Source organism: Tachysurus fulvidraco, chromosome 5 (genome assembly GCF_022655615.1).
Source record: "Tachysurus fulvidraco isolate hzauxx_2018 chromosome 5, HZAU_PFXX_2.0, whole genome shotgun sequence".
Classification (NCBI taxonomy): Eukaryota; Metazoa; Chordata; class Actinopteri; order Siluriformes; family Bagridae; genus Tachysurus; species Tachysurus fulvidraco.
In genome coordinates, this window is record NC_062522.1 from 31379194 (window position 1) to 31402383 (window position 23190).

Here is a 23190-nt window from a genome sequence, read left to right on the forward strand (position 1 = left end):
ACGTTTTAAATCCTCAAGAAAAAAATGAAACGTGTCGATGTTCCAAGTTGCCAATCCGAGGAAATAGACGATACGATGCTTCAGACTCTCACCCTTAAGCCTTATTCGGACAGGATTAGTTTTATGTGGGGGACAAAGTAATTATTACCAGAGCTTCTCAGTGATTTTAGTCCCGTCCGAATGCGCCATCTTTACGCAATCATTACGGACAATGTCAGTAAAGATTACGGACACTTACCTTCTGTAAAAAGGTCCGGAAAAATGACCTCAGATAATACTGATCCCGTCCGAATAGACCCGCTGTAAATATGTACGGTAAAATTCCATCATTTCCTGTTTAAAAGTAGTTTTTGGCGCGTTTTGCAAGCATGGAGCCGCCATGTTGTCTGTTTGCGCACGTGATAACAGGAAGCGACGTCATACGCACATGACGACAAGGAGGTTACTGTGGTGCATAAAGCGAGTTACCCCTCCCACTTCTGCTAGTTTTACTGAGATGTCTTGTCCCGTGTGAATTGGCCAATTAATATCACAGACATCCTGAGGTAAAATTGCATTACTCCACGTCCGCACGTAAAACTAATCCCGTCCGAATAGTGCTTTAGATACTCAAGTGGCCAATCCTAAGACGTGAGGCCTCATTTTGATGTTCTTTCTAATCTAATAACAATCAGTTTCCTTTCAGTTTCAGCAGCTAACTGGTTAGTCTTATTCGCCCAGTTTCTGATTTATATTTCATGCACGTTTCTGGCCACGAGCTTCAGAATGCCGAATGCTGCAATTTGATTGGCTCTTTGAAACTTTAAACTTTAACTATTTTTTAAAGTATGATTTAATTTCTGGACTGAAAATCTTTATGAAATCCTGTCTTTACTGTAGGTTTGTTTCAAGCCGTTAGCACCGAGTAAAGGCATTCATTTGACGAGAAACGTACGTAATGTGATTGGTCACCTGCCCTGTCAATCCACCTGCCTCTGTTCATGAACTGTAAAAAAGCAATAAAACAATAAAAGCTTTTTTTATACGATCAGTAACGTGACATCCATTAAAGCAACGTCCATCAGTCAGGATGAGTCGAAACTCGGGTAAAACACCAGGAAAAGTTATATATCTAAAATAATAAACAACACTTACATAAGATTTAAGGCGGAGCTGCTTATGTGTTTAGTCAGTTGCCAACATCAGGTCCCGTGATGCTTTCCTGCAACCCATTATGTGGGTTAGCATAAATTTTTGGTGAAGTATTTTTAAGCAGTGTTAGTGCTGTTTAGCTACGGTCAAGGCGATAGCTTTTAGGAAACGTGAAGCTTGTGATAAGTGACATGTGATATGACCTGAAAACACTATCATTCATAACCTCCAGTAGTTAGACTCAATATGAATTGGAATTATTGCTCATGTACATTAACACAGTTATTTCTTTGCATATCCAAATCGACGAGGTTGGGATCAGAACGCAGGGGATCAGAACGCATCGCCCCTGGAGCAGGGAGAGTTGAGGGCCTTGCTTAAGGGCCCAACAGTGGCAGCTTGGCTCCTGACTGCTCCATGTGAAATCTTAGCACAAGAATTTTTAAAGTCACAAGTACAGTTTCTCGGATTGAGCATAAACCCGTCCGTGCCTCGTTTATCCTCCCACAGCCTACACCGATGTTAACGAACAACAGAATGATTCTTTCTTTATTTGTAATTATAGCTCTGTCAGAGTTTGGCTCTTTGTACGCTGTAAAATAGTTGGGTTGTTATGTAAGTTCTGTTGTATGGATACGAGAGTGGTACACGATTAGTCGAGTCATGGACTTTACTGCCATCGGGGATTTTTTTCATGAAACAGCTTTAACCGTGTTTGATAAACCAGGGCTTCGAGGATAGAAATGTTATGATGGCTTGTGAAATGTCATTGTCAAGAGAGACATAAAACACACACATGCGCAAGGACGAGTAATTCGCATGTTAGACACAAGAGAGGGAAAAGAGTGAGAACAATAACAACTCAGTTATCTTTTTGTGAGTGTCTGATGGGTCTATTTAAAGTTTTGTTTTCCCGCTCTGTGTTCAATGTGAGTTTATAACAGAGCACAATGGTCTATTAGTGTGGGTCATCTGGGTATTTGTGAAACACTAGAAATTAAAACACCCCCCCCCCACGCACACACACACAGAATCTTCACAAATTCAAAACAATACCCATATTTATTACAACAAAAAAAAAACGTTGTCTTGTGTTTTTCCGCTCTTCTGTCCAGATTTGATGAATCAGTGGAACCTGATGTTCTGCTTTTATGTACCGTCTCCCTCAAGGTTGTGCATTCTGACCTGCTTTTCTGCTTAACACAGTTGTAAAGAGTGGCTATTTGTGTTACTGTAGCATTTCTAATCAAATTGAAGCAATGGCCCTTTTTTTCTTTGGTTGTTGTTTTTTCCCTGTTCTGTTTAAACTGTGTGTACAACTGACGGTGTTTTAGTGTCCGAGATACTCAAACCAGCCCATCTGGAAGCAACAACCAGTCACCAAGAACAACTTCTTTTCTGAATATTAGATGTGAACATGAACTGAAGCTCTTGACCAGTATCTGCATGATTCCATGCATTTCCCCTTTGCCACGTGATTGGCTGATTGTGTAATTGCAATTGAACCGGTGTTTCTATTAAAGTGGCCAGCGAGTTTTGAGTAATTGTCAGGCTGCGCTTCGATCTTTCATGCGCTTCAAGAGAGATGATGAATTGTTACTAAGTCTGATGATACGCTGTGAGGTGACGTGTGTGTGTGTGTGTGTGTGTGTGTGTGTGTGTGTGTGTGTGTGTGTGTGAGCAGGGAGTAGGTGGATTTGTATCATAATTTTCTCTCTTAATGACTGCATTATACTGTTTCACTAATCACATTTCATTTAGCTTTCCCGTGCATGTGTGAGATTGTTATGATTATCGTTTAAAGACTCCTTTCACGTCGAACAATGCTCCGACTGCCTCCTCCGTACAAACCTGTGCAAAGTGTTGGCCTGTTCGTGAGCACAAATTCATGTACATTGTTAACAAAGATAAGTTTCAAGATAAAAGACGAGCGTGGAGAGAAAATCAAACAATCAACAAGGTTCATTAACCTGAGCTTTAGAGCTGTATTTATACTGTTTGTTATCTGCACTAAGCCACAGTATATAATGCTATAATAATTCTATATGTAAAGTAGCAGAATGTTTGGGATGCTTAACTTTAAGCTCTGTTACTAATCCTGTTTATTCACAAGATGTTAAAATGTTCTATTTTAAAGAGCGGTTTGTAAATTTTTGTAGTTGCAAATACGTGAAGAAAACATCTACAAGCCTTTAGCTTACCCCCCAAACCTGACCACAATCTCTTTTCTAATTAGTTAAGCATTAAGTTGCCTTTAACAAAGAATAGGTGGGGTCTCTCTCATCTGTTCTGGTCAGATTCAGGGCCAAAAAAATATGTAAACAAAAGCCTGAAAGAAAGAAACAAAGCAGATCAAGTGAACAAGATTTAACATATGGACATAGTCTAAAAATAGACTATATTACATCTGAGGTTTGTAAACTCATATTTAAGATCTTCAATAGAAGTCTGGAATATATGCATACAGATAGATAGATAGATAGATAGATAGATAGATAGATAGATAGATAGATAGATAGATAGATAGATAGATAGATAGATAGATAGATAGATAGATAGATAGATAGATAGATAGAGACTTATTTAGACTACTAAATAAATTAAACAGAAATAAAATAAATTATAGAGAATGATAGAATAATACCTAATACCTAATAAAGAGCTATAAAGAACATAAACAATGTTCATGTTAGTAATAATATTGTCAATATATAAAGAACTGATGATGATGATGATGATGATGATGATGATGATGATGATGATGATGATGGTGGTGATGAATTGACAGCCTCGAGCACTCGCTTTAGGGATGAATAGGGAAAATCAGATCAGCCTCAAGAGCAATCTCGGACTCGAGTTGGCCTGTCCGGCAGGAGCGCATGCGCACTGTGCGCCCCGCTGCTTTCCTTTTCAGCAGCTGCTCGGAGGAGCCGGAATTCCAACATGGCAGTATCGGTGGTGGTCAGTCTCACCCGCAATAACTTGGAGCGGCTCCAAAACACCAGCGACTGAGACCCGGACTGGACGGAGCGGAAGTCTCGCGCGCTTCCCGACGAGCATAGCCGGTCGCCAAAAAGCGCGTGACGGCTCCGCTGTCTCCTCAAATAAACAGGTAAGAGTTTTTATATACATATTACATATCTGGAGCTTATTGTCCACGAGCTGTGTCCGTTTCGTGTGAGTGTGTGTTTGAGAGAGAAAGGGGCCATGACAGCGCACGGACAGTGGCGCTGCGCGCGGACACAACGGACACCGGAGATCCGTTCCGCCATGAGATCCGAGACCGAGACACAAAAAGGCGGTTCCGTTAAGCTAATCGCGGATGATCAGGAGTTGCCAAACAAAGTGGGGATTTTGTCTAATGCTTATTTAATCAGTTAGTGTGTCCGGTTCAGTGGTCAACATGCAGCACTGACCGAGAGAGGAAATCACAGACAAGCGTTAAAATATATAAATATATAAAAACAAAACATATGTTTAGGTCCAAAAGGAAACGAACAGATGTGTTACCCCTACAAACCATTTCCCTAAAAGGATCTAATGGTCTAATGGTTTTAATGAAGTCGGATACACAGCTCTTTGGTGTCAGCTGTTGTGTTTAAATATATATATATATAGTCTCAAAGAAAGGTGTCGGTGGACTGGTACCATCAAGTGTACATCTTTTTCTATCTATCTATCTATCTATCTATCTATCTATCTATCTATCTATCTATCTATCTATCTATCTATCTATATATATATATATATATATATAAATATATATATATATATATATAAATATATATATAAATATATATATATATATATATAAGTAAAATGCGTAATTGCCCCGTAATGACCACTCAAATATCTTTCCAGTCCCGAGTTTCCTATTATTTACAAAACCCTTGATGTTCTCTTGATGGTACCAGACAAGTAAAAGTAGAGTTCTACTTCTCACGGAGGAAAATAAATGGCACTAATCGTTACCTTCGCTTTTAGATTGATCTTTTGTTTCATAGGTTTCACCTGGAAACGTAGATATGGTGCACCTTCAGAAATAAATATTAGATAATAAGCTACATAATAAAGCTATAAAGATGCACCAAGGGGTGACAACAGGTGGACCTGTGATTGTACTAATCTAACATCAAGCTATAGGTATATTTTACAATATATATATATATATATATATATATATATATAGATATATATATATATAGATATATATATATATATATATATATATATATATATATATATATATATATATATATATATATATATATATAGATATATAGATATATATATATATTGGTCATTCATGAATATACATTACATGAATATACATATACATTCATGTATACATATACATGAATGACCAATATATATATATATAGATATATATACGTATATATATATATATATATATATATATATATATATATATATATATATATATATAGATATATATATATATATAGATATATATAGATATATATATATATTGGTCATTCATGTACGTTGTATTATATTTCCTTAATTAAATATCACCATATTTAATATCACCGATATTAAAAGCTCTCCAGGCTGCTGTTAGCAGATTTAAATCAGGATCAGTTAAAGGTCACGTGTTAAAGCATTAGGATTGTTTACGTTGTGATATCGAGCCTGTGGGCAAAACGCAAACTTTTATTAATAGCCATTTAAAAATCTTTGGAATGATGGAAAGCGAGTGAAACGAGTGAAAAGAGGGAAATCGCATGCAACTTTAACTTTCATTTGTTGTAAATAGTCAAAAAGTGATAACACTCTTATTCTCTCTCTCTCTCTCTCTCTCTCTCTCTCTCTCTCTCTCTCTCTCTCTCTCTCTCTCTCTCTCTCTCTCTCTCTCTCTCTCTCCCTTTAATTGCACACAGAGGTTAATGAGAGAGGGTCGGTTCTCTTTTACTTTCTTCCCAACTAAAAAATGTCTGATCTCTGATTTCCTCTCTCTTTCTCTCCTTCCATCCCTCCTCCCTAGCGACATGATGAGCAGTGTATATGGTAGGTGTGTTCTCTCTCTCTCTCTCTCTCTCTCTCTCTCTCTCTCTCTCTCTCTCTCTCTCTCTCTCTCTCTCTCTCTCACACACACACACACACACACACACACACACACACACACACACACACACACACCCTTCTCTCTTATCTGTCATTTCATTATTTTTCTCCTGTTTTATTTTTTTTTCTCTCCTACTGCCCACACATTTCTACATTTCCACCCTCAAACACTATCTTAAAAAAATGACTGGTATTATAATCAAATGGATTTGAGTTGAGTTTGCATTGCACTTGAGCACGCGCGGTTTGGATAAGTTGTGCGTGGACATTATGGAGATGTTAAAGATGTACAGTATAAAGAACCCGTGTTGATGTGCGCGTATAGATGTGTTGCAGAACGCAGAACTGCTGTGTCTTTTGCAGACACTGGATGACATTTGTGCCATGGGAGAATCACATCACATCACATCACATCACATCACATGACGGACGCGCGAGGACTTTACCTGCTGATGTTTTTTTTTCGTCCCCGTGCACTCACTCAGTCACGCTCGTGCGGTATTTTTCCCTCTAACCCCCCCGTCCAATCTCCGTTCTCTTGTTCTCGGGAATATTTTATTCATAGCCGCTGTATGTGTGGCAGATTGATTTTCGGCGGTATGATAGCATTTTTCTGGAGGGAGGAAGAGAGTTGATGAAGGGAGGTTACCGAACACAATCATGTCGCGCAATATCCCGCGCGCTCGCACCGCCGGTTTGGGCGTAATAAAAAAAAAGAGAGAGAGAGAGAGATCGAGGGTGGCATCGTGGGGCTCGCGGTTGTCTCGTGCTGTATACACGCACTTTGTAATTTGGATTCTCATCTCTCTCTCTTTCTCCCTCTCTCTCTCTCGCTCTCTCTCTCTCTCTCCCCCCCTCTCTCTGTCTGTCTGTCTCTCTCTCTCTGTCTGTCTGTCTCTGTGTGTGTGTCTGTTTTTCTGTGTCTGTCTGTCTGTCTCTGTCTCTCTCTCTGTCTTTCTCTCTGTCTCTCTCTCTGTCTGTCTCTCTGTCTGTCTGTCTCTCTGCCCCCCCCCCCCCCAGTACTTGAATAAATACATTTTCAGCGTACACTATATGCATTTTGAGTTGTTGGGGAATGTTCTCAGTTTCATTGATGATACGGTTCTAAGCGACATTTTAACCACCCAAGTGCGCACACACACAAGCAAGTCAAAATGTATTTGCAAAAATGTCAACAAACGAGCTATTTTCCACCTGTGTGTATTTAAATGGACATAAGCTTTTACACTGATGATGTTGTTGTACACCGGGCTCAGTTGTACAATCGATGTATTAGTACAGTATGAAAGTTAGCAGAGTCGTGTTGTAAATGTTCTCACACTCCAATACCGAACAATATCATTCTTACTTTCTCATTTTCTTAATGCCCACTCATGTTGATTAATAGCCAATCAGCTCATCAGCTCATTTCCCTCACATTTGCATTTAGTCACGCCCACATAGCTCCATGAAAGGCAACAATAAAATGGCATGGTGGAAGAGTGCAGTGTGTGCTAAATCCTCCAATACTGCGGCTCAGCCATTGCGGCACATCAGCTACCACAGACACATACCAACACGGTCTGCTTTTCTTTTAGGGTGCCATTACTTTTGTCCTATTTAAATGGTTCTTCATTTGTTGAGTTTTACCAAAATCATTGACAGTGTTAGTATTTTTAAGCATTTAAAATATTCAGACACAATTAATTTGTCTTAATCGGTTCGTTAATAAGCGCTGATTAGGTTTTGGTTCATTTAGACAAAAACAGGAGATAAATAGGCTCAAAGTTTATGTGCAACAGACATTTTGATTAATATGACATGGACCAGTAGTGTAGCACAACACAACGGTGAGGTATTGAGCCTTATATTTGTAGGTAGATAAATATTATAGAAAGAAATGCATGCATGTTGATCTGTATGTAGAAAAAGTAGAAATTTGGAAAAATAACTAAGCGATGATTATAAAAATAATATCAGCCAAAAACAACCTGTGATAATCAAAAAAGTCGATCCTGATGTTAATCTAGTGCAATGTTGGACTCGTGCCATGTTGCACGTGAGAGCTTGCGAGGGAAAAATGCACAAATGAAGTGTGAACTGTGTGAGAAATAAAAAAAAAAAGCCTTTAAGTGCACACTTTAAAAAACCAGCAGCTGTAAACGAAATGTTGAGAATATGTAAATCGGGTTTGCACAAACGATTCTCGACGTGCAAAAGAGATGTCCGAAGTGTGACAGAAGAACATCATGCGCTCGGCTCGGGTTCCGTGTGTGAACTCCACTTTACAACTTTTTTTCCATCAGTTCTGCACCAGAATCTAATAACTGACTAAAGCAGAAGTCCAGTTAGTTTTATTCGTCCAATCAGAACACAAGAAGCACGAGAAAACAATAGTTAGCATATTGTTAGCTATGCGAGTGCTTCTTTTTTAATGATATGATTCACACGAAACGACGTGTCTGAGAACGCGCGTGAAAATCGTTTAACAAGCTCCGAACCTTTCTGACTCCTTTTTAAATATGTACTCTTCCTCTCTCTATCTTTTCCTCCTCCCTCCCTCCCTCCCTCTCTCCCTCACTCTTTCTGTGTGTGTGTGTGATATATGCAGAGCAGATTGCTTTGCTCGGTCGTGTTTAGCTGTGAGCGTGGGGTTGGAGTCTCGCAGATGGTGTTGCGGGCAAATTGCAAATCCTTCCAGCAATGGTTCATTATGGCAACAAGACAGCAGAAAACCTCGACTTTTACACACCAACTCTGGAAAAGCAAAACTAAAAGACCGGTGTGTGATACGTCTGGACGTGCTGATGATGGGTTATATGATGCGAAGGGAATAAAAACGTGCGATCCGACACGGCGTAATGCAAAACGCTTCCCGAGTGCTTTATTCCGCTTCTACCACAGCAGTTTACCGGATGTATACAATTTATTTTTTCTAAAGAATACATCATGCGTTTTTTTTAATCCTTGAAAACTTAGAAATAATGTTGCAGAACGTCTGTAAAACAAGTACGATCCATTTATTGCGCACTATATGTTTATAGTAGCTATAAACAATCATTCCTTTAGAAATCTCATTGTTCCATCTCGAAGCCGCTAAAAAAAACAAAAAACGCAACTTTTACCCATTATTTTCCCCAAACAGCTTTACAAAACACTTGAGACTCCTTCTACATCACCATATCCACCCCTTCACCACATACAGTACTTTTTTTTTTCCAACACATTTATGTGGATCTCCACGTCAGTCCATGTGTAAAAAACGATAACGTATTAGAACACACCTGTGATTGACAGCTGATTTGCCCTTATAGGACATCAATCAACATCTTCTGACCAATCAGAGTGAACTCAACAGTGCTGTGTAGAAACGGTGATACTCAAGTGTCTTGTGTGTGTTTGGAAAGGTTGTTTGTCAGATGTGCGTGATTAGTAATGAATAAAATGTATTTATATTTGTTAGATAAGTCCTCGGCACAGCTACACGTGCATGTCTATGAGAAATCCTCTCTGGATATAATGCTGATGCTCAGAAATGCATGAGGTGTTCAGGTGTACATTGGGTTTTATCCATGTGTAAATGTGTCCATTCCTTCAGGTCACATCTGAGAGCTAAAACCATCCTAATACATTACAACACACCACATTTATGGCATTTCAGAGCAACAGACATTTATCTTTACTACACCACTGTACACCACACTACACCACTGTACACCACACTACACCACTGTACACCACACTACACCACTGTATACCTCACTACACCACTGTATACCTCACTACACCACTGTATACCTCACTACACCACTGTATACCACACTACACCACTCTATACCACACTACACCACTGTACACCACACTACAGCACTGTACACCACACAACACCACTGTACACCACACTACAGCACTGTACACCACACTACACCACTGTACACCTCACTACACCACTGTATACCTCACTACAGCACTGTACACCACACTACACCACTGTATACTACACTACACCACTGTACACCACACTACACCACTCTATACCACACTACACCACTCTATACCACACTACACCACTGTACACCACACTACAGCACTGTACACCACACAACACCACTGTACACCACACTACAGCACTGTACACCACACTACACCACTGTATACCACACTACACCACTGTACACCACACTACAGCACTGTACACCACACTACACCACTCTATACCACACTACACCACTCTATACCACACTACACCACACTACACCACTCTATACCACACTACACCACTGTACACCACACTACATCACTGTACACCACACTACACCACTGTACACCACACTACACCACTGTACACCACACTACACCACTGTACACCACACTACACCACTCTATACCACACTACACCACTGTACACCACACTACACCACTGTACACCACACTACACCACTCTATACCACACTACACCACTGTACACCACACTACACCACTGTATACCTCACTACACCACTGTATACCTCACTACACCACTGTACACCACACTACACCACTCTATACCACACTACAGCACTGTACACCACACTACACCACTGTATACCTCACTACACCACTGTATACCTCACTACACCACTCTATACCACACTACACCACTGTATACCTCACTACACCACTGTATACCACACTACACCACTGTATACCTCACTACACCACTGTATACCTCACTACACCACTGTACACCACACTACACCACTGTACACCACACTACACCACTCTATACCTCACTACACCACTGTATACCTCACTACACCACTGTATACCACACTACACCACGCTACACCACTGTACACCACACTACACTACTCTGCACCACACTACACCACTCTATACCACACTACACCACTGTACACCACACTATAGCACTGTACACCACACTACACCACTGTATACCACACTACACCACTGTATACCACACTACACCACTGTATACCACACTACACCACTGTATACCACACTACACCACTCTATACCACACTACACCACTGTATACCTCACTACACCACTGTACACCACACTACACCACTCTATACCACACTACAGCACTGTACACCACACTACACCACTGTATACCTCACTACACCACTGTATACCTCACTACACCACTCTATACCACACTACACCACTGTATACCTCACTACACCACTGTATACCACACTACACCACTGTATACCTCACTACACCACTGTATACCTCACTACACCACTGTACACCACACTACACCACTGTACACCACACTACACCACTCTATACCTCACTACACCACTGTATACCTCACTACACCACTGTATACCACACTACACCACGCTACACCACTGTACACCACACTACACTACTCTGCACCACACTACACCACTCTATACCTCACTACACCACTGTATACCACACTACACCACTGTATACCACACTACACCACTGTATACCACACTACACCACTGTATACCACACTACACCACTCTATACCACACTACACCACTGTACACCACACTACACCACTCTATACCACACTACACCACTGTACACCACACTACACCACTGTATACCACACTACACCACGCTACACCACTGTACACCACACTACACTACTCTGCACCACACTACACCACTCTATACCTCACTACACCACTGTACACCACACTACACCACTGTATACCACACTACACCACTGTATACCACACTACACCACTGTATACCACACTACACCACTGTATACCACACTACACCACTCTATACCACACTACACCACTGTACACCACACTACACCACTCTATACCACACTACACCACTGTATACCACACTACACCACTGTATACCACACTACACCACTGTATACCACACTACACCACTGTATACCACACTACACCACTGTATACCACACTACACCACTCTATACCACACTACACCACTGTATACCACACTACACCACTGTATACCACACTACACCACTGTATACCACACTACACCATTCTATACCACACTACACCACTGTATACCACACTACATCACTGTACACCACACCACTCCGCTCTACACCATAACACACCACACTACACCACTAAACTCTATGCCACAACACACCACACCACACCGCTCTACACCACACCACAAGGGTATGATTATAAAAATTATGTTCTGTTTTTTTAAGTGTACTATATAGTAAAGTGAAATTACCAGGAGCTTTAAACTAAGCAGCAAGTTTTAAACAACTGTAGTAACGGTGTGAAAAGGATTAAACTTCAAGCTGAGGCCAATTTTGAATCAAAGCAATGTAGCTGAGAATGAGGAGCTGTCAGAGCCAGAATTCACACCCCATACTCTGGGACTTATCCAGATTTTTCCAAAAATTTCCAGTAATTGGGGTTTAAATCCTAGTAGAGATACAGACTAAAAAATAGTATGTATTATAGTTACATCAATTAAGGATTCATTATTTAAAGTATACAAGCGCCTGATTTTTATTGTGCTGAAAGACATTAGGTTTTTTTGTGTGTGTGTGTGTGTGTGTGTGTGTGTGTGTGTGTGTGTGTGTGTGTGTGTGTGTGTGTGTGTGTGTGTGTGTGTGTGTGTGTGTGTGTGTGTGTGTGTGTGTGTGTGTGTGTGTGTGTGTTGTGGGCTGCTGTGAATGATAAGTGGTCACTTTTATGAAATTTTTCGATAATTGAACAGAACAGAATCAGTTTAGTTATTCAGGACACACCATGTCCCATGTCATTTCTCTCTCGTTCTATCTCTCCATCTCTCAAAATCTCTTTTTCTCTTCCTCTTTCTGTTCTTTCTGCATTTTTGACTGTTTAGAGCTCCGCTCATCCCTCCTCACCTCGCTTCCTCTTTTAGCAGCCATGGGAGACACTTGTTTTCCACCCTCGGCCCATCCACTAAAGTATACATCTATATTTATCACCGTATGCATAATTCAGTGAAAATTTGAGAATGCTCGAGGTTTTCCGGGCGCTCTGTATGGACATCCTGTATCTGATGGTAATGCCCAACAAGGCTGTTTAGCTGTAGGCTACATATTTTATGGGCCTCTCTCTCTCTCTCTCTCTCTCTCTCTCTCTCTCTCTCTCTCTCTCTCTCTCTCTCTCTCTGAGATATATATATATATATGGATGCCTCCAATCTTTTTTATATCCTCCAAACAGCTTTTAATTTTCTTCTATTTCTGAACTTCTTGGACTTCTATAATAATTTGTTTACATTTTTTTTCCTACTTAAAACGTTTTTGACAAAGAACAGAAATCAGGATGCAAATTCAGGACTCCAGTCGTCTTAAATGTGCCCAAAGTGTGTTCTGACATTCACTGTTTTCTCTTTATGATATATTTACTGTATATATATATGTGTGTGTGTGTGTGTGTGTGTGAGCATATGATGAATGTAAACTCTCCAATCATATAAACCACTTGACAGAGCAGCTCAGCGATAAAGAAGATGTAATTAGTCAACCAAAAACGTGATAATCCAAACTCTATCAATATGCAAATTAGAGACGCATCCAAATCGACATGCCCCTCCCTCATCCCCTGATAAAGAACTTAAATTTGCATATTTAAACATGATTGGCTCTTACATTTCTTCGATGCAACACCGGACTGTAAGATGATGACTGCTCTAGATCATGTTTTCTTTCAAATCTATCTATCTTTTCCATAAAAGGATAAAAATCAACATTTTGGGCAATTTCAGGTGACATTCCACCCAACGTTGTAGCAGAGCTTTAAAGCTTTCTTTCTGATTTGTTCTTTCGCCGGCTATAACACTGAATACATCTACAACCCCAGCTATGGTGTGAGGGAGGGTTTGCTGTTTGGGTTTCTTTACTACATCATTTACACAGATAAATAAAATCAAAGCAAATTTCTTGACAATTTAAGCTGTAAACAGCGTCCGTTTGATCTATGGTCTACATGACATGCTCTTTTACATAAATACCTATTCAAGCTTCTTCTTTTTTTTTTTAATTTCCCTCACCCCCACTTTTCAGTCCACATCACTGGAATAAATGAGCACACGACTGCCAGTCCTGATTGAGACGTTTAACATGGTAACGACCTATTAAAGGCGCGTGTCCCCAGCAGGCCACAGCCATCCAATCCTCACGCCTCCTGCCGTGTTCTCTGCTTTGTGCCCGTAAATTAACATGCCACTCTTCTAATTAAGCGAGCGAAATGGCGCTCGGAGCCCAATTGGTCATCGGCATGCGAGGTGCTCGCCTCTCGATTAGAGAGCTCGGAAAGTGATTTAAGCCCCGACTGCGTGTTTCAGACAGATTCTGAATAATGTGTCTTCTGGAGAAGGAGGGGTGACATGGAGAAAAAAGGCGGGGGATGACGGGAAGACGAAAGACATCCAGGGAAGAGAGTGGCCTTTCTTCTTTCTTTCAGTATATTAGAAATTGTGTGTGTGTGTGTGTGTGAGTGTCTGTGTGTGATTGTTTTTCGGATGAAATTAAATTGTTGAAGAAACGAAATTTAGTGAGTGCGATTACAAAATTAGACACAGTGTTTGCGAAACAACTCGCGACAGAAAGAAACGACGGCTTACAAAATATCCAACTATTCAAGAGCAAATCATATTTATCCGTATGACTGAAGCCTTAAGAGTTTTTTTTTATTCCTCACCTTTCCACCTTCAGAACCCAAACCGCATTTTTTGTACCGCTTTCGTACGGTTCCTCGCTTTAAAGATTGCCATTAGACTCAAATTGACAGTATTTATCTTTCCTCTAGCAGGAATTTTAATATTTTTTTTCTCATTTTCTCCCTCGGTTTGATCGCCTGCCATTTCCCTCCCAACAGCCAGCTCATTCTTACCACATGACAGCTAGCAAACCGGTGTGTAGCGTGAAGACTAACTTGTGCGTGAAGGCTAAATTATTTTGAGCTGCTTCAGAGGATGTTTGCCCTCTTCCGCATACCTGAGCTATCATTGGCCTGTGTCACTGTGATTGACAGGGCAGAGACAGTAAACCACTGTTTTGTCTCCCAGCTGCAGACGATTGCGTCCTCATCGGATAAGATTTAAAAAAGTGCTAATACTAATTGATTAGCCGTCGTTATAAGATTCACACCTTGCTTCACACCTTGCTTCAATATCAACAAATAATATATCTCAATAACAGATCACATTTACATATTGAAGCCTGATTGGCTCTAATATTTGATGACACAATAACTCTTACACTTTATATCTACAGTAGAATACGAATCAGTTATTTCTCCATTATCAGATATAGATCATATCCAATTATAGCTTACTGTATCATATTTATTTTAATCTGCTAAAGAAGTCCTTGTGTAAATTATTACAGTAGACGTGATTCCTGTATCGGAACGAACGCTTTAATTTAAAACTGTGATTTTTTGCAATGCAGTTGTCAGAACTGCTAAAGAATTCATCAGCACCTTCTGACCAATCAGAAGTGAGAAGTCGAGAGCGCTCCGGAATAAAAGCCGTTAGGAAATGAAATGGAAATGAATCTAAAGCTGGATGAATTGCAGAGGTAATGGTGGAAATAGTGATTAAATCTCAGGTGGATATTCCGATTCGACAGTTTATCATGGCTTAACAATGGCAAGTGCGTTTCTGAGTTTTCTATCACATGCATGGTGGCACTTGATCTCTACTCCGAAACGCCCCCTTCTCTCTTTCTCTCACGGAGAGAGGGCACTGACTCTGTCAATGGCTCATTCATATTAAAGTAGAATTAAAGGGTTCGCCACTCGGCAGTTCGGACAAAACCCTTTACAACAGTGAGACTGTTCATGCCAGCTTTTATTCTCTCTCTCTCTCTCTCTCTCTCTCTCTCTCTCTCTCTCTCTCTCTCTCTCTCTCTCTCTCTCTCTCTCCTCTCTCTCTCTCTCTCCTCTCTCTCTCTCTCTCTCTCTCTCTCTCTCTCTCTCTCTCTCTCTCTCTCTCTCTCTCTCTCTCTCTCTCTCTCTCTCTCTCTCTCTCTCTCTCTCTCTCTCTGACACACACACAATGTGGTCCACACGAACAGAATGCACATGTAGGCTTGTAAAAGTTCTCGGTCAAAAGCACTTTTGTCATGTTGTGGGTGCGCGGATGAAGCGATTCTAGGCTGCTCAAATTTCTGCGTATGCTGTCGCTGATGTTCTGTTGACGAAGGTTCCAGAAAGATCTTTAGTCAAGAGATACTGGACCGTGATACATGAGCCACTCTTCAAAATAAAGCTGAAATGGTTGTGGGATTTTTATTTTTGATATAAAATTCCCATCACAAATATTTGCAGTTTGTTGAAGCAAAAATCACGAGGAAGAAAAAGAAAATTTCATGCTCCCGATTCAGACTGAATTAGACTGAAATGTAAGAATTGAAGCTTAATGATGTTTTTTACATATGATCTCCTCACAGCATCTTTCTTTGTTGCTTGCAGAATTGTATGAAAATTAGACAGTAAGAAAAGCCTTGTGTGCTTGTTTGTTTGTTTGTTTGTTTGTTTGTTTGTTTGTGTGTTTGTTTGTTTGTGTTCGCTGATCTGAGCCAGCGTTTTGAGTCAGTAAAAGATCGACGCATCACTGGAACATCAGTTTAGTCATACAGAAAGACGTGAGCCCTAAACAGAGAGCTTGTCCTTCTTATGTGGATTTACACTATTTAGAGATTAAGCATTGTTTGATGTCTTTGTACAGGGTGTGTGTGTGTGTGTGTGTGTTTGTGTGTGTGTGTGTGTGTGTGTGTGTGTGTGTGTGTGTGTGTGTGTGTGTGTGTGTGTGTGTGTGTGTGTGTGTAATGTGTTCAGATCCTCCTGTTAAAGGCTTTATCTGATTTACCGTTGCGCCGCTGGCGACAGTAATGGGTGTTTAATTACTCAATAAAAGCATTTTATAGATTCAGCAGCCTGTGTGTGTGTGTGTGTGTGTGTGTGTGTGTGTGTGTGTGTGTGTGTGTGTGTGTGTGTGTGTAATGTATTGATTTTGCTGGTATAGGAACCAGAGATTTCACAGGGAAGAGAATCTACCCGTCTGTCGATGTGATGCTAGTTTCTCACTCTCTTTCTCACTGTCTCGCGCACACACACACACACACACACACACACACACACACACACACACACACACACACACACACACACACACACACACACACTGGATGCTTATGATATTATGAGTGTCCCTGAGCAGAGTAAAACAAACTAAATCATGTGAGATAAAAGAATAACAAGCACAGAAACTTTCTGTTCCTTCACTCTTAAAACGGATAATAAATTGTGTTCCCCTGGAGGAGCGTGGAGCATTGCTTCAGGAAATGGGGGTTGCTTCTGTGTGTGTGTGTGTGAGTGTGAGAGAGAGAGAGAGAGAGAGAGAGAGAGAGAGAGAGAGAGAGAGAGAGAGAGAGAGAGAGAGAGAGAGAGAGAGAGAGAGATGAGCCTTCCCCAGAGGACAGGAGGTTAGGGGCTATATTGGAACAACTGAAAGGCATTCTCTCATGCACCCACACACACTCTCTATCTTCCTCTTTTCCTCAATCACTGAAACACACACACACACACACACACACACACACACACACACACACACACACACACCCTAGGTCAGCGGTTTTCAGATAATGGGATTGTCACGGCTGTTGTGTAGTACAGAAAAGAAAGTTCGAGATTGAGAACTTCTTCGGCGCGGCAGCAAATTTAAGCAACAAGCAGAAAATTCCAGACTTCACAAATCACCACTTAAAGGGACGGTACAGAAAAAAAAAAGCCAAAACATACATTTTTTTTTCTCTGCTAGCTCACATGCAGTCAATCTGCTATTAGACATTAGCTAATAAAATACCTTTTAAATGAAAAAAATCTTATACATGCTGAAATATTAAGTAACTGATTCTGATGAAATTATATTAGCTCTCGCTAAAATAAGGCTGGAGTTCACTCATTTAATGCTAGCTCTTACTGATATAATGCTGTGTCACTAATTTATGGCTAGTGTTCACTAATATAAGGCTAGTGTTTACCAAAATAAAGTTAGCTCTCAGTACTGTAATGCTAGCTGTCGATAATATAATGCTAGCTGTCACTAATATAAGGCTAGTGTTTACCAAAATAAAGTTAGCTCTCAGTACTGTAATGCTAGCTGTCGATAATATAATGCTAGCTGTCACTAATATAAGGTTAGTGTTTACCAAAATAAAGTTAGCTCTCAGTACTGTAATGCTAGCTGTCGATAATATAATGCTAGCTGTCACTAATATAAGGCTAGTGTTCACTAATCTAAGGCTAGTGTTTACCAAAATAAAGTTAGCTATCAGTACTATAATGATAGCTGTCGATGATATAATGCTAGCTGTTGATAATATAATGCTAGCTGTTGATAATATAAGGCCAGTTCTCACTAATATAAGGCTAGTGTTTACCAAAATAAAGTTAGCTCTCAGTACTGTAATGCTAGCTGTCACTAATATAAGGCTAGTGTTTACCAATATAAAGTTAGCTCTCAGTACTGTAATGCAATGTAATGTAAGAACTGGCCTTGTAACATTAGTAAACAAATTGTAAGGCCAGTTCTCACTAATATAAGGCTAGTGTTTACTAATGTAAGTGTAGTGTTCACTAATATAAAGCTAGTTCTCACAAATATAATGCTAAAAGACTTAATACCCATTAAAGCTAATGTCTTTAAAATGCAGGGATTGTAGGAGAGAATTGTTCATTTTTTGTTCAGTAGCACAGCTGTGATCTTATATAACGTTACCTCTAGTAGTCTTTAGTCAGAAATCAGAAACAAACTGAAGGATGTGTCTTTCTTCTGAGGCAAAACCGCCATATTTCACCGTCTGCTGTTTTCCTGGAAGTGAGACATTTATTTTAAATCTCGTCTCTCTCTCTCTCTCTCTCTCTCTGTCTCTGTCTCTGTCTCTGTCTCTGTATCTCTGTGCAGGACGTGATGTTCCTCACACACTGCATCTCAACCGCTGCCTTTCACTTTCTTTCATGCCTCATTTACAGGTTATGCAGAATTAATTACTGATATCTTCTCGTCTTTTTTAACATGTGCGGAAATAGAGTGTTTTTATCAAAGTCTTGACGGGTCCTGTTTTTTCTTCTTCTCACGTTTCTAACTTTTGAATATGATCTCAGCTTGCGAGTGTGTGAACACACATCTGACCACTGCTGCTTCATCTAGCACGGAGTTCCTGTGGGAGTGTGGAATGACCTCAGGGCGTTGTGTGTGTGTGTGTGTGTGTGTGTGTGTGTGTGTGTGTGTGTGTGTGTGTGTGTGTGTGTGTGTGTGTATTGATCAGAGGGATTAGCGGCTTGATAGAACCGAATGTAATTAGTCAGGGCTTTTTTGATTGCAACAGATAGCGGATGTAAATGCAGCTCCTTCCAGTCGAATCAGTGATTAAAAAGAAAAGCCGTCTTGCTGACAAACAAACCGTTTGACCTCTAAACGATTTAATCGACATGGGGAAAAAAATGAAAATCGATAAACGATCGTCTTGTAGCCTTCATGTAGGGGTTATTTTATATTTTTAAAATGAAAAACGATGGAAATGCTTTGGAGACTGACGCTGGAGACTCCTTCAAGAAATGCGAAGTAACAAAACTCCTTACAGACATCTGTGTATATACAAGTCTGAGTCAGTGAAACAAACAAAGATAAATATAACGTACGCAAATTTAATTACATTTTTTTATCAACCACAAGAAAACTTTACTAAAAAATATTAATGTTTGTTTTATTTAATATACATGATTGTTCACATGGGGGACACGGTGGCTTAGTGGTTAGCACGTTTGCCTCACACCTCCAGGGTTGGGGGTTCGATTCCCGCCTCCGCCTTGTGTGTGTGGAGTTTGCATGTTCTCCCCGTGCCTCGGGGGTTTCCTCCGGGTACTCCGGTTTCCTCCCCCGGTCCAAAGACATGCATGGTAGGTTGATTGGCATCTCTGGAAAATTGTCCCTAGTTTGTGAGTGTGTGAGTGAATGAGAGTGTGTGTGTGCCCTGTGATGGGTCGGCACTCCGTCCAGGGTGTATCCTGCCTCGATGCCCGATGACGCCTGAGATAGGCACAGGCTCCCCGTGACCCGAGAAGTTTGGATAAGCGGTAGAAAATGAATGAATGAATGAATGAATGAATGTTCACATCCCTGTGGTTATTTCAATCACAACGCGACACAATTTTTATTCTTTGCAGTATTATATATTATATTATAAATGCTGTCCACTGACGCCTTGGATGTGGAAGCATGATTTACAGCTAAATCCAAATTCACATCTAACCAAATACTTAAATCATTTCAGTAACAGTAGTAGAATTGGTGCTGCACAGCACACACACTACGTGTACGTTTTAATGTGCTAATGCAGCGTGTGTGTGTGTGTGTTTCTGTAGAGGATGTGTGTAGGTCAGTTTCAGTTCTCCCACTGGGTAGAACCTGGATGTGTCCGAAACCAAACAACCTACTGACTATATAGGTCATCCATCATCTTCAAACAGCCCAGTGCATTATGGGTATTCTGTATCTGCTGTGATACAACATTTGGACACAATCTATTGTCGTTGTGCTTTCAGACAAAATGGAGCACTTCCCAAAATAGTGCGCTACACATAGGGTGTGGGTTTCTACAAAACTCGTGTGTGTGTGTCCGTGTGCGTGGCCTTTATGTGCCGTGGCGTTGTCCAATAACGCTCCCCTGACCAATATAATTGGTCGAAATAGCTTGATGAAAAAAAAGGAAATCTGTTCTGTGCACTCAATCTCTCCCTCTTTCCCTCGCCCCCATATGGTGAGTCGTATAAAAGCCCTTTGTATTCACAATCTAAAATCTTTTTATCCATGTCAGGGTGTGTGTGTGTGTGTGTGTGTGTGTGTGTGTGTGTGTGTGTGTGTGTGTGTGTGTGTGTGTGTGTGTGTGTGTGTGAGTAAGCAGAAAATGGTTGAGACTCATTATGTTTGGGGGACCAGGGGGGACAGCTGTCGTCGGCTACAGTTGCTAATGCAAGAGCGACGTTATTGATTGTTCATTATTACAGTACGCTGAAATATTATGTTCCCTTCTGGTGTGTATTTGCATGTACAAGTGTGTGTGTGTTTGTGTAATAGGAGATTTCTTGATTACATTAAAGAGCTTTCATTTGATCCACTTGAGATGAAGCCTTCTGCCATATCTGTGTATCAAACTTCAGTGATATCATCCACTACGCTGTTTTTCTTCCTTGCCATGTGTGGGTTGTGTGTGTGAGATGAGAATTTCCTTCTGATAATTAGTGCTATTGGGTAAAGAACAAACAGTTCTAACATTTGTTTAATAATAATACAAATTTGAAAAAAACGTTCTTACTTTTTAACTCACACAGTTGAGGCTTCAGTTTTATATTTGAATATATTATTTAATCTTAACAATTGTTAGTATTTATTGGGTTATGACCTCTCGATCTGTTTGTTTTCCTATTTTTTCTCTTAGGCGTGACGATGCAGTGGGCCCCTGAGCAGACGCAGTGGGCGGAGCAGCACTATGACATCACATCGACCACACGTTCCCCAGCACGCAAGTTCGAACCTTTCCGCAGTCAAAGGTTAACCAGTTCTACAAGCACAGCGTACCATCATTCATGGGCTAACGATGACATTTCTGCCCTGACTGCCTCCAACTTGCTAAAACGATATGCAGAACGTTACTCCACCATTTTGGACCTCCCCTGTGACAACGGACTCATTGGATACCCGGACCCTACCATTTCGGCCAGCGTAAATGGACCTAGCGTTGTTAACAGAGCTCCGACTTTGCTTCCGGGTCGCAAACTGGATGCAGAGCCTTGGCTTGAGAGCGTATACCCTCCACTAGGCTGCGTCCCGGAACTGGTCCCCAAAGCACCGTTGAGCGTATCTGACATGCCTGCAAGTGTGGTTAGCTCCCCTGGTGTTGGAGCTGGTAGCTTGCCCGAGTCCAGTTTCTCCAGCAATACCTGTGGGAGCCAAACAAGTGCCCAGGAGTACAGCAACACCCTATATAGTGCCCCTTACTTGCACTCTGTGGGCTCCTATAATGGACCACTTCTCCACCCAGTTGCCTCCCATCCCAATTTGGTGCCAACTTATGGTGCCAATGCCTCACCCAGCCTTCCCACCTATGGCTACCCAAGCACTGGATACCCCTATAGTCCTCCGTCCCCTTCTGCCACCTGCCTTTCTAGCAGCATTGCACCAGCAACACCTCTGCCAGCATCCAGCATGACTGGCTACTCGTACCCAACTACCAGTCTGGTACCATTGCCTGCTAGTGTTGCAGATAATGGTTCCCCAAGTTCGAGCAGCCTTGGCAAGCCCTATTATTCAGCTGGACCAGGAGACTTAAGATCATTTGAGGAGTTTGGTTTCGGTGGTACTTCTAACTCAGACAGTCAGTCAGCAAGCAGTCCGCTCTACAGGCCACCGGTGGGAAACGAAAGGCATAAGGGAAACGGATACGAGCAGTCGAGCGATGGCACGTCCATGGTCTTTAAACCTACCAATCCCAGTGACTCACTCCGTAGCCTTGAGTCTCTTGCTCAAGGTAGTGCTGCATCAGGACAGTGCTTTGCAGCAACTTCCTGCTCAGCCACCTCATCAAATCTGTACTCGTCTGCCTCGCACACACACCTCTGCCTCGACACCCACACGCCTTGTTGAATCTTCACCCTTTAAAGGAGCAGTCGAAGAAGTTTGTGTTAGTGTTTTTGGCTCTGAGGATGTGCACCGGGGCCCCCGGTGGTCTAGAGGGTGGCATTGCTTGAGCACACCTGTATGAGGTTGTTCAGTTCATGGATGTGTAGTCCTTACACACACTTACATGTGTTGGCTTGTGGTTTGTGCTTGGGCTGGGCTGTCCAGAGAGACTGCACAGCAGAAGTAGAACTTATGGAGCAGTGGCCAGACTGAGCATGCTCTGATCGGAGGTGCCGAATAAAGAACACCCAGGGAACATTGGCTGGAGACGCACACATACAC

The 23190-nt window shown here is 41.2% G+C and overlaps 1 protein-coding gene across 2 annotated transcripts; it reads left to right on the forward strand.

Moving 5' to 3' along the window:
• Positions 1–3814: 3814 nt before the first annotated feature.
• On the forward strand, positions 3815–22882 carry LOC113651053 (fidgetin). 2 transcript variants are annotated; one of them, XM_027159676.2, is made up of 3 exons: positions 3815–4243; positions 6137–6159; positions 21668–22882. In XM_027159676.2, exons 2-3 carry the CDS (start codon positions 6141–6143, stop codon positions 22870–22872), a joined length of 1224 nt encoding a protein of 407 aa, XP_027015477.1. In that variant the 5' UTR covers positions 3815–4243; positions 6137–6140; the 3' UTR covers positions 22873–22882. The 2 variants fall into 2 exon arrangements, with proteins under 2 accessions (XP_027015477.1, XP_027015480.1); XM_027159679.2 differs by lacking the exon at positions 6137–6159 and having other exon boundaries at positions 3818–4243.
• Positions 22883–23190: the final 308 nt, after the last annotated feature.